Below are 14,469 nucleotides of genomic sequence, written 5' to 3'. Positions count from 1 at the left end.
AACAGGAAAGCGCCAGAACCTCACCTCACCCCTTCCCTGGTGTCCTTTTACTCCCCAGCTCCCTACACTCACCACTAAGCAGTCTCCAGTTCCTCTCTGCTCTATCCAGTGCTTTTTATTGTGCGGAGCTGATTTATGTGTCTAGGTCACCCCCGCTTATTTTAAAAGCTTTTTCTCAACAACCTTTTAAAATACATACACACACACGCACGCATAAAAGAAAAAAGGGAACTTCAAGGCGGATCTAAATTGAATGCAGTTGTGGAAGGCAGCCGTAGTAAGGCATTGAGAAGCTGTCTTTCATTCCCGATGAATAAGCAGGACTTAAAAGGGGCCGCAGTTGTCAAGCAAATTTCAGCTTGCAAGTCACATATAAACACGCCTCTGAGTGAGCAGGGCCTGATTTAAACAGGGGTGAAAACTGTCACAGTTATGTGCAGTCTCTCAATGAACACCTGTGTCATCGCAGAGTACCAAGCAATCCCACACAGCCAGGGCTGACTTGACTTTTAATAGAGTCTACTTCCCCACCACCCCCTCGCAAGAAGGGATATAAAAAAAAAAGGACCAAAACTTGTTATATTCAAAGTATGGCAATATCTCAATGGAGAATTTTTTAATTTAATCCCAGATATTAGGTGCACAAGCAGCAATTTTCCAAACGCCCAATTGCTTTTCCCCTCCAAAAAAAAACTGACACTGCTCATTTCGACTGCTGTCAACAAGGAGGCCTAAGCGTTAACCCCACTGAGGGTTGCTGCCTAAAGAGCTGCACGGTAGACAACACTGAATAGTAAGGACCACAGTCAAAGACCAACTCCACATGCACAGAGCAGATCCAGCCTCGGGCCCTGAGGGAGGAAAATAGAGAGTCTATTCTCGGAATCAAGGGCTCCCACTAGGCTTTGAATCAAAAAAAAAGTCCGAATTGAAAACTGCTGCCCTCCTCTTGTGCCTTTGTAACGCGAAGTCAAACTGAAAGCAAGCAGAAAGTGGTTTTCACTGCCTCACATAGTCTGCAACGACAGTCCGGCATTGAGAGAGCGCGACGCTCACAACAAAGTGCCTGGCTTTGGAGGTGTCACTGAACCAAGTCCCTGTTTGCCAGTGCTGGTGGTTCAGGTAGCAGCCTAGTATCTTGCGGCAAAATCTACTGAGCACAAAACGACTGGCAGGTCACACAGACAACGACGGTCACAGGTGCGCGAATGGCTTCAGGACAGTTCTCCCAGTGACGCAGAGACACGGTGTCAAAACGTTACATCCTTTTGGGCCTGCTCACGTGCACAGGTAGTGGAATCGCTGCACGACTGACCCACGGGAGGGACGTTGGCACGGCCTCCACACACACACACACACACACACACACACCGCAATGCTGTCCTCACCCGCGGCAACACAGCGAGGGCAATAAATCAGACAGACAAGAGAGTTGTCCCCAGGCTGAAGGCCACCCCCAGCTGGCCGAGTGCAACACAAAAAAATGGTGGCCGTACACCTCACGTCAAAATCACAAGGAACAACTTCGGTGCAAGTCCACACCTGAGAAAACCCCCATGAACACACTTGCCACGTGCAACAGCACCTTCTATTCGAGACCACTCGTCTTGAATTGACCAACTCATTCATCGCCCTCCTTCTCATCTTGCACCCCACTCCATGACAGATCCCAAGGACCACACACAAAGAGAGAGTTATAAAAACACTAAAAACCGCGGGAAGCAGCGAATCAAACCAGGCAGCAGAAAGACTATGCCTCTGTGATCTGCCAAGCGACGTCTGGGGCTGCTTACCTCATATCTAACACCTTTTCTTGAGCACTTTGCTTTTAAATCCAACTGCAATCACCCCAACTGTTCCCATTCATCAGCAAAGAGCCGAATACAAGATTATATACAGATCATTCTACACGCCAGATTGCGTTACACCTTGTGTTAAGCTTTGTGCACATTAAGCGCTGTCACAGATCAAACAGTTCCTGCATTAATATAATTTTAGTGCTATTCACACAAGGGCTATTGAGTGAGATTTTTTCTTTTCATTACCATCCCATTATGTTCAGTGGTAGGTTACTGGTGTGAAAATGTTCCATTAAAATAAAAAAGTGATTTCCGGGAATCATGTTGAAGGGGTGGGCTGCCCCCTCAGAAAAGCAAATTGCGAAAATTAAAGTGTATATTTTACGTGCCTATTTTACAGGCAGGGAGCCCCGGGCGGTTTCCTAGTTCAAGTTAGTCCAATGCTGCTGCTCGCGTCAAAAATAACCACTTATCAAATCGATACACTTGAGGGAGCAGCTCCCCTTCCCGCCTCCCGAGGTGGCACAGGTATCGTCATTCACGGCACGCGGGCATCAAGCGGAACCGACAGGCAGGCAGTACGCGGCCTTGAACCTTAGGGCCGCCAAGAGTTAAAAAGTTTTCCCGTGGTGACCAGGTGTGCAAGCCCCGTGAGCTACCAGTCAGGCAGCTTCTTAGCTTCCTTTCAGCGCAGCAGCCAGGAGGAAATCTGGCTTTTAAAACATGTGAGGAAAGTATACTGAGCGAACACAGGCTTCCTTGCATCAAGGAACACCAACTATTTCCAGGTTACCAGACTCGTCGAGCATTAATGCAATCAGGCTCCAAGGCAATTTGCATAATTTGCCTTTGGCCCATTCACATCCTGTCAGCCTACAATCAAAGCAACATTAAGCAACACCACATGTTGACCCTCTCAATCTAAAGGTCAAAGGGCACTGGAAGGTTCAGGCCCCCGTCTTGCCATCTCCATTTTCACAGGACAGTCCTGGTTCAGAACACAACACACTATTTGTTACCGAGGCTCAGCAGCATTTTTTCCCCCTACCAACCCCCACCCTGACCCTCTCCGCTAATTGAACCTAAATATCTAGCGTTAATCCATCTGTTGTAATCGTGTTTCAGCAAAATCAGAAAGAATGCTGCCTATTTCTCGCAAATAAAGTTATTAAACAAACCACAACAATAAATAAAAGCCCCCTCATTCCACTTGCAAATACTAGAGAAGCCACAAGACGAGGATTAGATTGCAAAATCAGAAGTGTAAAACAGAACACAAACAAATGCTCCCGCTGCAATGTCTCAGAACCTCAAACAAGCGACGCACACGAGCTTTCAAGGTTTCATTACCAACTCAAAACCAGTGTGTTCGTATGTAACACTTCTCTCTTTTCATCGCTCTCCCCAAAGCACTTGCCAAAGCCTCCAACAATACCTCAGTGCGCCCTGACAGATAGAAAACAAATCACAGTAATGATCCTCCCACTTACCTTGGGCTGTGCTCTTCGAGGAAATGCAACCTTAGGGTCAATCTGTTGAAGCAAATCAGAGAAGGGTCAGGAAATCATTGGGTGCATCCCCGCCCCAGGCCATTTCAAACCAACATGGTGTTTCTCAGGCAAAAAGGAATAATAAAGCAGAAAGTTTCTAAGGCCGCCGGTCACCGTTTACATCCTGTCCTGCTTTATTTTTGAACCTGTTTTAAAGACGTCAGCCACGGCCCTGAGGATTATTAGTCCTTGTTATTGCTTCGAAGCCACTCGCTCGACGCAATTCAACAATAATTGCTAATCAAAGGGGAGGAATGAAATCTTTTTTCCCCTCTTGGCCCACACATCCTGAACACTATGTAGCCTTTATGCCCCATTTAAATGCTCACATATCTGACGAATGCCCAGGCCTCTTGGTTCCTGCATGGACTGGGAGGTTACCTGTTCCATTCACATAGCTAAACATCACACCCAGCCAGGAGAGAGCCTCTGAAGGAAGGAGCCACAGACTTGGTGCAGTGAAGTGGGGTCAGACCAAGAAACAGAGCAGGAATCAAGAGAACAGAGCTGGCAACATACTTGTATCCAGCTCTAAATAAAATTGGAATTAGCACCACTGTGCAAGGCTAAAAAGACAAATTCTGAATTGCCCCTCTCTCCATATACACCCAGAGCTATGAAGAGGTTTACATACAAAATTTCCATTCCACAACACCCATCATCCTAAACATGTCAACTCCGAATTGGGATGTCATTCCAGAGGCATTCCAATTACCAATCACTCACACGCAAATGCAAGGCAGCTATTCGGTCATGGGGATTTGGTGGTGGTTGGGGGGGGGGGGGGGGTGGAATTTGGTGGTTGTGGGTGGGTTGGGGGTCACTCCAGCCATTCTCAAGCACATCTTCACCTGACAAACACGCACTTCCAGCAGGGACCGCTAGGCAGTAGTCAGTCACAACTGGGAATCCTGGTTATTCTCCCTAATCCATTGAAGCATCTCTCAACACCATTCTGGCTCTGCATAGCCAATGCAACACACAATGCAGGAAGCAACTTTCCCGTACTCTGTACTCACCAACCACAAAATAACTACTCTCTCTACTCAATCAACTCCCACCCGGTTAGCTGTTCTTCCTAGCTGCATGCTGTTATCAAAACTGGGTGCAGATCCAGTCAAAATTTTGATTTTCTCTTCCCCATGGCTCAGGAGCTATGTTGTTGAGTTTGCAGTTAAAAGGATCCAGTTAACATCCTCCCAATTTCACAAAGCGAGATAAACCCAAGTAGTTGGGATCTCCTTTTCACATTGCTCTAACCCACAGCGGCCAAAGTTAGAATGCCAACGGTCGCTCCTGGCATTGTTGGTTAGTTATCGAAACAAATGCAACTGAGGAGCAGGGCTAGAATGACGGGGACAGGAGAGATAGGGAGCACTGTCCTCACAACCCCAAAAGGAGAACTGCAACCCTGTTCATAAGTTCTGACAGTCCAGCGTGAGAGAAAGCCTCTGGGTGGTGGGCATTTAGGAAACTATCTCAGATTGGAGAAGGGACCCGGGAGGGGACAGCTAAACATGGCCTGCAACTTCAGTTCACAATCCAGGAGTCTTCCATTGAAAAGGTGTGTGAGAGTGTGTGTCTGTGTGAGAGTGTGTGTACGTGTGAGAGTGTGTGTACGTGTGAGAGTGTGTGTACGTGTGAGAGTGTGTGTACGTGTGAGAGTGTGTGTACGTGTGAGAGTGTGTGTACGTGTGAGAGTGTGTGTACGTGTGAGAGTGTGTGTACGTGTGAGAGTGTGTGTACGTGTGAGAGTGTGTGTACGTGTGAGAGTGTGTGTACGTGTGAGAGTGTGTGTACGTGTGAGAGTGTGTGTACGTGTGAGAGTGTGTGTACGTGTGAGAGTGTGTGTACGTGTGAGAGTGTGTGTACGTGTGAGAGTGTGTGTACGTGTGAGAGTGTGTGTACGTGTGAGAGTGTGTGTACGTGTGAGAGTGTGTGAATGAATGAGTGGAGTGAGTGAGGAGTGAGTGTGTGGTTAGCCTTGATGACAAAGAGACTCTTAGGAATGGTTCAAATATGGGGAATGGTCACATGCGAGGTGTGAAAAGCTTCAGATATCCAAAAGGACTATTTCCCCAGCACATGACAAACAGTTTATAAAAAAAAGGTTGAAAGTGTGGGGAAAGAAGGGACACAATGAACACACCTTCAGAGCTATCCACTTGGTGACATATACTTCACAGGCTGCATTCAAGCCCACTGGGAACTTTAAGCAGCTCTTCAATAATAAAATAAAAACCCACCCAAGTTCTCTTCAGCCAGAGATTGTTCCTGCTTCATTTGTTCACTTTAGTTTCTAGCCCTGGAAGAAATGGCAAACCAATTTTTTTTTTTGGTTGGGAGGGGGATGTAATAAACTGCCAAGTACAGCAGGATCAGAGTGAGAAACTGCACCATGGGCCAGTGTGATCTCTCCACCCATTAGAAGTGTAGTCCCGTTGCATGGAGAAGCACTGGAATATCCTCGTCTATGGATCCACACAGACTGTGAAGGTGCCCGCCCTCAGCAGCAGCAGCAGTGAGTAAAGGTGTTTTATTCTGCCCACAACCCAGTCTGTGCTAAACACCTGCAATGCTCTCACCTTACGCTTCCATTGACAGCATCAATCAGCACCTTGTCCTCTGCAATGTCAATGCAATACCCAAAATCCATCACAATTCCACAACCAAAACCTAACGCCCACTGAAAACCACAATACAGGGTGACCATCATGAAACCCTCTCTAATGGGTTGAAATTTAACTTACAGCATGAACAAAACAGATTTGCTACCTTACTTCCTTGGCAGGTCAAAACCAATCCCAATATATTAGCAAAATTCAAGTCACACTTTAAACATCAAAATAACTGGCTTGCACACAACAAATTATTTTTTTAAAAAACCCTAGCAGGGAGAATATGCAATTCTGGTGTTTGGGACACAGCTTAACTGACAGAGAGGCCAAGAAGGAAAAAAAGATACAAATTTATGTTTCACGTATTTTTCAACACTTTAGCAAAAGTATATATTATAATAATGGGAAATATTGTGCACCTTCTAGTGTTTAAAACAGGTCAATACCACAGTTGCTTGAAGACAATTTTCACTGAAGCACTACTCCCATGCCCAAACTCTCTCCTCAGTTTGAAGCTGGCCTTATTCCTCTCCCTTCGATGTTTTAGCATTAAGTAACCTCCTTCGCACAATCTGATACCTTGTGTGCTTCAAGGGTGTCTAATCCGGTCCGTCAGCCAGAATTGAGAGTGGGAATTTTAATTAATTATCTCACCCAGCGTCGTTGGGAGTTGCCTGAGAAACCAATTTCTCACCCAAAAGAATTTTTATTTTGTCAGAGGGGGAGGGTGCTAGAATTCTGAGCTCAAATTGGATTATGTAGCCATGACTAGTCTCCCATGGTATTCTCAATTTGATTAAAAAAAATAAGTACAGAAAAATTAGCACTGGCTAAAACCATTATATTGCAAAATGTATAAACTAGGCATTTTTAAAACTACAAGATAAATTAGTTAGTTAGCTCTAACTAAGTAAAGAGATTTTAAAAATAAACTAACTACAGTCTTCTAGAGGTCACTAGATAGAAAACAAACTATTTCTGATGTAGTTGTCATTACCTAAATAATGTTTTAATGCAACCGTAAACAACAGCTTCTGTCGATCGGTTTCCTGCCTGAACCTTAAAACAAAGTCGAAAGGGTATATAGAACGCTACAAACAGATGCTAAGACACAAGATACACAGAATGATCAACAAGAAACTCACTCATGCGATTTACAGTCAAACTCAGCTTGTGTGTCCATTCTCTTGTGTTTAGTAAACTTTCTGCTTGGAGCTGCGGCATCGCTTTTCTTAAAGGGGAGGCTTTTTTTTTCTCCCCAAAATAAGAAATGCAAAAGCTCAAACCTTACCGTCTCCCATTTGCGTTTCATCCCGATCATACTGCTTGGAAAAGCGATTAGAATTTAATTGCAAGACTTCCATTTAACTAGCAATTTAATCGGCCACTAGGCGGTTTGTCAATTTATGTAACTGACATGAAACTGACAGTGAAGCTGTTTCGGTAGGGTAGGAAATTATACATTTTTTTTTCCCTCTCTTAAAAAAGGGACTTAAGTTGCAGCGAAACACATTTTTAACAGTTGGCTTTAATATTCCGAGGTCATTTTTGGCTCTACTAAGATGAGACACATCGGGCATTTAATGACCTTAAGAGAGAGAGAGAGAGAGGGGGGGAAAAATCAGTTCGTTACAGTTTTACACTGAAGGAAATCGACACAGAAACACACAAACATACCGTCTTGGAATCTAATTCGTGGTGGGGCTGAGCTAATACTTTATCTACACTTGCAGGATCGGCAAACGTAACGAAACCGAAGCCTCTGAAATGACACAAAGAAACAAGAAGACGATGAGTAAATAACGAGCAACAGGGAAGAGGGAATCAAACACAAGTGTCAAAATATCGCTTCGATTGTACAAAGACTCAAGGAGCGTGGAAGAGAAGAGAAGAGAGAGGGGAGAGAGAGAAAGATAAAGGGAGAGGGATGGGCTACAAATGTAGCGAAAAAAAAATGCAACGCATATATACACAAAGTATCACCTCTAAACATCAGGACAATGTCAAAAAATAAGCTCAATGCTCAGACACTCTTCGTTGGAGACAGTGTCACAATTAGAAGCGAGAAAAATAAAAGCACTTCGGATGCAATCAGGATCAAACTTATTTTAAAAAATCAGGAACGCTTTCCAAAAAAAAATAAAAAAAAGGTTAAATAAAAAGTAAATGGACGATCTTACCTGGATCGCTTCGTGGTCGGGTCTCGCATTACCATACATTCCCTGATTTCGCCAAATTTGCTAAAATAGTCCCTAAGGCTATCTGTAAAAATAAATAAATTCGAAGAGGAAGAATGGGGAGAGGGGAGGGGAGGGGAGGAGGGGGAGGGGGTAAAGAGACAAAAAAAAAGAGAAAAAGCAGGTTAGTGTGGTTTTGTCACTAGGGTAGCCTGTGCACACTTCAAAAGATAATCATTGAACGTAGGGGTCGTGGGAGGAGGAGGACCAAAACAACTCCATGATGTTACCATTATAATAACCCGGCCGCAATCAAAAAGCAACCTTGTAAAACTGGAACTAAAAAGAGCGATCGCTCACTGAATCCCACACCTCCTCCTTCCATTCCTACAGCACCCACACCCCCCCTCCCCAACCCAACCAACCCAACCCCCCTCCCCTCTCTCTCTCTCTTTGCAAGGTTATATATAAACACACACACACATACAAAAAAAGCGCTGGGAACAGAGGGAGAAATACTTTCTTTGCCTGGGCTCTCTTACCTGGTGAAGTCTGCCAGCTGAGGCCGCCGATGAACATTTTACTGGGGGAAAACACAACAGAAGTGAGCACAGATGTCAGATCGGCCATTTTGACGTGTAACTTGCAGCTTAAATAGGAAGAGAGAGAGAGAGAGAGAGAAAGGAGGGAGAGAGAGAGAGAGAAGGGGGGGGGTGGAGAAGGTGTTTGGGGAGGGGGGGGGAGGCCTGACTGAGTGCAGTTTAACAAAAAAACTAGGTGTAAAAGAGTGAAAGGGGTAAAGAGAGAGAGAGAAAGAGAGAGGATGGGATGAAAAGAAAAAAAGGGGCAAAAACAGCAAGTGGAAAATAAAAAAAAAGTCAGATCAGAACATACCCTGGGTCATGTTGCGAGTCGTTTGGACTGCCAGAGGTGGCTTGGCTACCGTCTGCTTCCATATCTAGCAACTAAAAATAAAAACCACACTCACTCACACAGCCCTCCCACCCCCCAAAACTAAAAGGAAAGAAGCCCCCGCTCAGAGAAGCGACTGGCAGCCGGGGAATGAGCTCGTCACACGTGGGGATCAGCTCAGTCCGGAGCCGCCGCTTTGCTGCTGCTGCTGCCTGAGCCCCCCCACGTGGGCGGGCCCTGAGCCTGGAGCCCCTCCCCCTCTTCCCACCCCCCTTCTCTCTCTCCCTCTCTCTCCCAACACCCTGGCTGTATCCGAAACCCAGACTCCGCCCCCTCCGCCCGCTCCCATTGGCCGCCACCCCTCGGCGCCGACGGTGCCGCCCCCCCTCCCCGCTCATTGGTCGGCGTTGCCCGTCCATCACAGCCACCTTCTTTCTCTTCTCCCCCCCCCCTACCCACCCACCCACCCCGGCACGCTGTACACAAAACTCAGACTACGCCCCGCCCCCTTCTCCTCCTCCACCCGCTCCCATTGGCCATCACCCCCCCCCCCGAGCGCCGGCCGCGCCGCCCGAGCCGCCCACCCCGGCCATTGGTCGGCGCCGCCCGTCCATCAGGCGCCGCCCAATGGCCCACCCTCCCCTTCGCGGCCCCGGCCGGCCGGCTCCTTCCTGACGGGGGGAAGCCCCGCCTCCCCACTACTCGTGCGTCAGGGAGCGTGGCGGCGCTGATTGACAGCTCCAGCCGGCGCGGCCTGCCATTGGCCCGCTCTGCACCACCGTTGTCATGGAAAGCGGCAGCAATGCCGGTGACGTCATGGCAGCAGAGAGACACAGAATTTTTTTTGGGGGGGGTGGCCAAAAGCAAAATAAACAAAACGCCCCCCCCCCCACACACACACACCAAAAAGCAGAGGAAATGAAATAGCAAAGTAGTTTGCACCCCGGTGCAAATTGCGGAAAGCTGCCCAGTCTCGCAGCCTCCGGGGAAGGAGGGCGAAGCTGTGATTGACAGGAGCTCTTGCATATACAACATATAAAGTGATTTCAGAAAGAGAGACAAACTCATTTGCCAAGTGTTTGGGAATAAAATGCACCGTCCAGAGGGGGGGGGGGGGGGGGAAGAAAAAAAAGGTCAGCTGCACGTGAAATAACATCTGGAATTGCAGCCCCCACTCTGAGAACAAATGAATTGGTGCATGTGTTGGGTGATGAGTTGCCATCCCATCCAGCCGCCCCCCCCTTTTTTTTTTGGTGGGTGGGGGGGGGGAAAGGAAAACAAAATAAAAGCAGGTACACTGCTGGAGATCTAAAATAAAAGCAGAAAGTGCTGCAAAAACTCAGCAGGTCTGGCAGCATCAGTGGAGTTAGAGACAGAGTAAGAGACATTTCCAGTTCAGTTATGACTCTTGCTCGCCTTTTTAAGACTCTCAGTTTCACGAGTTTTACAGGCTTTTTTTCTTCCTTCCCCTGCTGGTCACCCCCCAAGTGTTTCGCTTTAATCTCATTTCCCTCATTCACAACAGAAAACACACATTGTGCATTAACCCAGTATTAAATAAAATCCCTTTTGCACTTGCCCCTGCCTTCCAGACTTGCATTTCACGCTGCACCAGGCTTACCAAAGCATTTACTCCGCTGAATCAATCCCGTCTTTAAAAGTCTGGCTGGCGGAAATCAGGCTGATTTCCAGAGCGACAACTTATTTACTAAATATTAATTCAAAGACCAAACACATATATATTTAAATATATATATTTTTTTTAATGTTCTGATTTTGCCACGGGTAGGAATCGATGGCCGCTTCAAGATATGTTATGGGATTTGTCATTCATTCTCCTATTTCGATCCAGCCTACAGTTTCCCAATCATTAACTCAAACGCTGAAATGCATTTTTTAAAAAGTTCGTGCTGAGTCAGATTAGATCATCTCAGCAAAGAAGCAAAAATGTTTTTTTTAATAATTTCTGAATGAAATATGATGTTTACATCAGATCATTGTTAGCGGTTGTTGTTTAATAACATGGTCGATTCGTAACAATTTCCAGGAAGTGTAGAGTGTTGACAACGTTATACTCCAACCGTCCCTCGCTATTTTATCGATTGTTTTTCTTTATTTCCCCCAGACTATTTTTTTCAGCACCAGTGAAGTTAAGAACTGAGCAAAGTTCTACTAGAATTTCCACTGGAAGTTCTAAGTTAGCAGAGCATCTCGTGCTGTCTCTATCAGAAATGTGTCAAAGTGGCTCATGTGTGCAACCAATTCCTTTAAAGTGGCGTGACTGTTGTAATGTAGGTAAAGGAGGGAAGTGTTTTGTGCACAGCAAGCTCCCACAAACAGCGACGTGACGAATGACCATTTAACCTGTTTTTTTTTTGGCAGGTGGTGTTTGAGGGAGAAGTGTCGGCCAGGATCAGTGAGACAATCCTCACTCCTCTTCTGTTAATGTCTTCAGACCTTCAACAATTCCCAACACAGACAGGCAGAGCATCAAATTAACCATGCCTCGTCGGAAGGACAGTATTTCCGACAATGCAGCGTTCTCCGAGTTCTGCAGAGAAGTGCCTGCGTCATATGCCAATAGTAAATTACTTCATATATATATATATATATTTACCTGCTTTCCTGGTGTGCAATCACTGATGCGACCACTGACACAAATCATTAATAACTTCGATTATTGCCGATCAAGATCAGATTTTACCTGCTCATTATGACTGTTTCCTTATCTAATCTAAATTGTTTTCCATCCTCTCTTTTGTTGCCTCCTTTTTTTCCTTGTGTATTACCAGTTGTCTTCAGTTTCTTTTCTGCACCTGCGTGCATTATTTTTCATGTAAAATGTAGGGATTCTGCAGATCTGTGAATATCACACTGTAAATTGTGGTCCCTAAAGGCCCTCGATCTTTAAGAATAATAACATTGTCCTTATGATATATAAACAAAACGTTTTCTGAGCTACCATACGTCAGTTCTGAATTATCTTTTAAAAACTTACCTCTTTGACCGTGATGTTGATCTATTTCAATCCTAAACCCACTCAATCCTTCTCCTCCCCACTACCTTATAAAAGCATTCCACAATGCTCTTCTATACAGATGTTATAGTGCACATGCCTTAAAACAGGAACTAGTGATTGAAGGAGTACAATCACTCCAGTGTACACTACATATAAGCATGGGAGAACCCTTGTTCTCTTGTCTCCATATCACATACCAAGCCTAGAGGGTAGGTGGTAAGCAACCTGCACTGCCAATGCCATTCTCACCAAGCGTGTTAGAGTAGCCCAGCAGATCTTGACTTCATTTCCCCTTGACCTCTGTGGAGAAACATTTGGCCCTGTCACTCTTCATAATGCACAGCTGTGATCAAGAACTCACTGCAGGGAGAAATGTGGATATAAATCCATGCCATTCAATCCTGTATTAACCCAATGTGTACCACCATGCCTCCCTTCTGATGTTTTTGTAATTTCCATAATTAGAAAAATGAAGCACGAGTTTTTGTTTTTTGATATTGAGCAATAAAAATATCTGTTTATCACTCCCAAAACTCTTTATCGGGAATTATGACCAAATGTTCTCCTCCCCCTATCTATCCCTACGGTGTTCTGTCTGCCCCACCTCCCCTCCCCCCACAACTCTCCACCCTTTCTAATGGCAGTGGCTCTGTTCAGGTACAGTCTCATCATCTGTGACCATGCTCTTGTGCCTTTAACATCTGGCAACTATTCAGGTTTAAACCCTGAACCGTGAATAACAGCAGTCTATTCAGTCACCATGGGATGGGGGGTAGGGGGTTGTGTCACAGTTGAGCACATTCCTGTCTACATATACTTTCCTGCTAGTATTACTGAGGTCAGTTGCAGCCTTCCATGTTGATTTTCCAAACTTGGAACCCATTCCATCACTTTCGAATGTTAGTGTGGTCAGCCAAACAGCACACATGGCCTACCCTTAGCAATCAGCTTACTGCAGGATGTTCCTTTTCATTGTTTCATTATTGACCAAGCTATCCTCTGAGCTGATTCCCAACATTCTCTTTACACAGCATGTTGCAAAAAGTTAAAAGCAAAAAACTGCGGATGCTGGAAATCCAAAACAAAAACAAAAATACCTGAAAAAACTCAGCAGGTCTGGCAGCATCTGTGGAGAGGAACACAGTTAACGTTTCGAGTCCATATGACTCTTCAACAGAACTAAGTAAAAATAGAAAAGAGGTGATATATTTCACTTATATTTCACCTCTTTTCTATTTTTACTTAGTTCTGTTGAAGAGTCATACGGACTCGAAACATTAACTGTGTTACTTTTCGCAGATGCTGCCAGACCTGCTGAGTTTTTCCAGATGTTGTAAAACGTATTCAAATTCTGCTTTCATGCACTTATCTCAGCTCCAGAGAAAAGTGGAGGCTGGCTCTTCTCAGGTTCCACAATAAAAATAATTTCCAGGTATGCAAACTGATCCAACTATCTCCTCTCGATCAAAGCCCACTTTTATAATCTTATTATTTGGCTTCTGTGGTCTTCCCCTACAATGAAGATAAACTTGAGTCCTTTCAAAACTAATGTTAAGATTCAGATTTTCTTCATTATCCAACTCCCCAATCGCCATGCTGGCAGCAACCAAAGATTCGATGAAATGGCAACCTCACTTGCATATTCCAAGGATTTTGGCCCATTATCTTTGGCGCCTCTGCCTCCCATCATTACATTCGTGATATGGCCCATTACAATACTCACCTGCCTCTGGGCTTCCACTAGTGATACTTGGAGGCAGCCCTCTTGGAGAAGTGCATGAGGATGAAGCAGAGAATTTAGACCGTAACTCCGCATCATAATGGTGCTGTAGAGCTAAGTTTGTCGCACTGTTCTTTCCAAAACATAATTGCTGCCAACCCCTGTACTAGTGCGAACTTGTCAATTCATGAACCAGCAATTCTCTGTACCCTCTGAATGAAACTATCAATTAGTGTCAGGTTATAGGTAGTTGGATGCTGTGCCCATTAGGGATTGAGTTGTGACTGTGCCAAACTCAATTCACATCAGACCCTTGCAGGCTAGCTGAAGGAAGAGGCTACATCCTATCAGTCTGGCTAAATTCCAACCATTCGTCCCAGAATGATAACCCATTGAACCATTTTATGGGTTCTGTATATTAATTCATCTCTGGATCACAGTCTGATGGATAGCTATAGAGTTGGCTAAGGCTCCCCTTTCACCCTTCACTCTACCAGGTGTGTTCATTGAGAGAGTGGCACTGACAATTTTTTTGTTCCAAATTTGTGTTCTTTTCTCCCTCATCTTCTGAAGGCAAACAAAATGTTGCAATACAGTTCTGTAAGTGGCCATTCTTCATTTGTGAACCTAGACAGAGAGTGTCAGCAGGGTATCGGAGTACGAAAACATCACTG

General features: G+C 45.2%; 1 protein-coding gene across 18 annotated transcripts in view; it reads right to left on the bottom strand.

Annotated features, from left to right (window-relative positions):
• The window catches only part of msi2b (musashi RNA-binding protein 2b), a 505,067-nt gene extending 495,729 nt beyond the window's left edge, over positions 1-9,338 (bottom strand). For 16 of the 18 annotated variants that reach the window (XM_078548150.1, XM_078548151.1, XM_078548152.1 and 13 more), the window contains exons 1-5: positions 9,039-9,338; positions 8,687-8,727; positions 8,148-8,229; positions 7,645-7,729; positions 3,290-3,331 (exon numbers count right to left, since the gene is read on the bottom strand). In XM_078548150.1, the coding sequence (XP_078404276.1) occupies positions 3,290-3,331; positions 7,645-7,729; positions 8,148-8,229; positions 8,687-8,727; positions 9,039-9,100 (312 nt within the window). In that variant the 5' untranslated portion in view covers positions 9,101-9,338. Of the gene's footprint in view, positions 1-3,289; positions 3,332-6,964; positions 7,026-7,644; positions 7,730-8,147; positions 8,230-8,434; positions 8,547-8,686; positions 8,728-9,038 lie in introns of those variants that run through there. The other 2 variants (XM_078548158.1, XM_078548166.1) reach the window with 2 other exon arrangements.
• Positions 9,339-14,469: the final 5,131 nt, after the last annotated feature.

Source organism: Cetorhinus maximus, chromosome 9 (assembly GCF_964194155.1).
Source record: "Cetorhinus maximus chromosome 9, sCetMax3.hap1.1, whole genome shotgun sequence".
Taxonomy (NCBI): Eukaryota; Metazoa; Chordata; class Chondrichthyes; order Lamniformes; family Cetorhinidae; genus Cetorhinus; species Cetorhinus maximus.
Note: the sequence above shows the minus strand (reverse complement) of the source record. Positions and strands in the feature narration are given on the sequence as shown.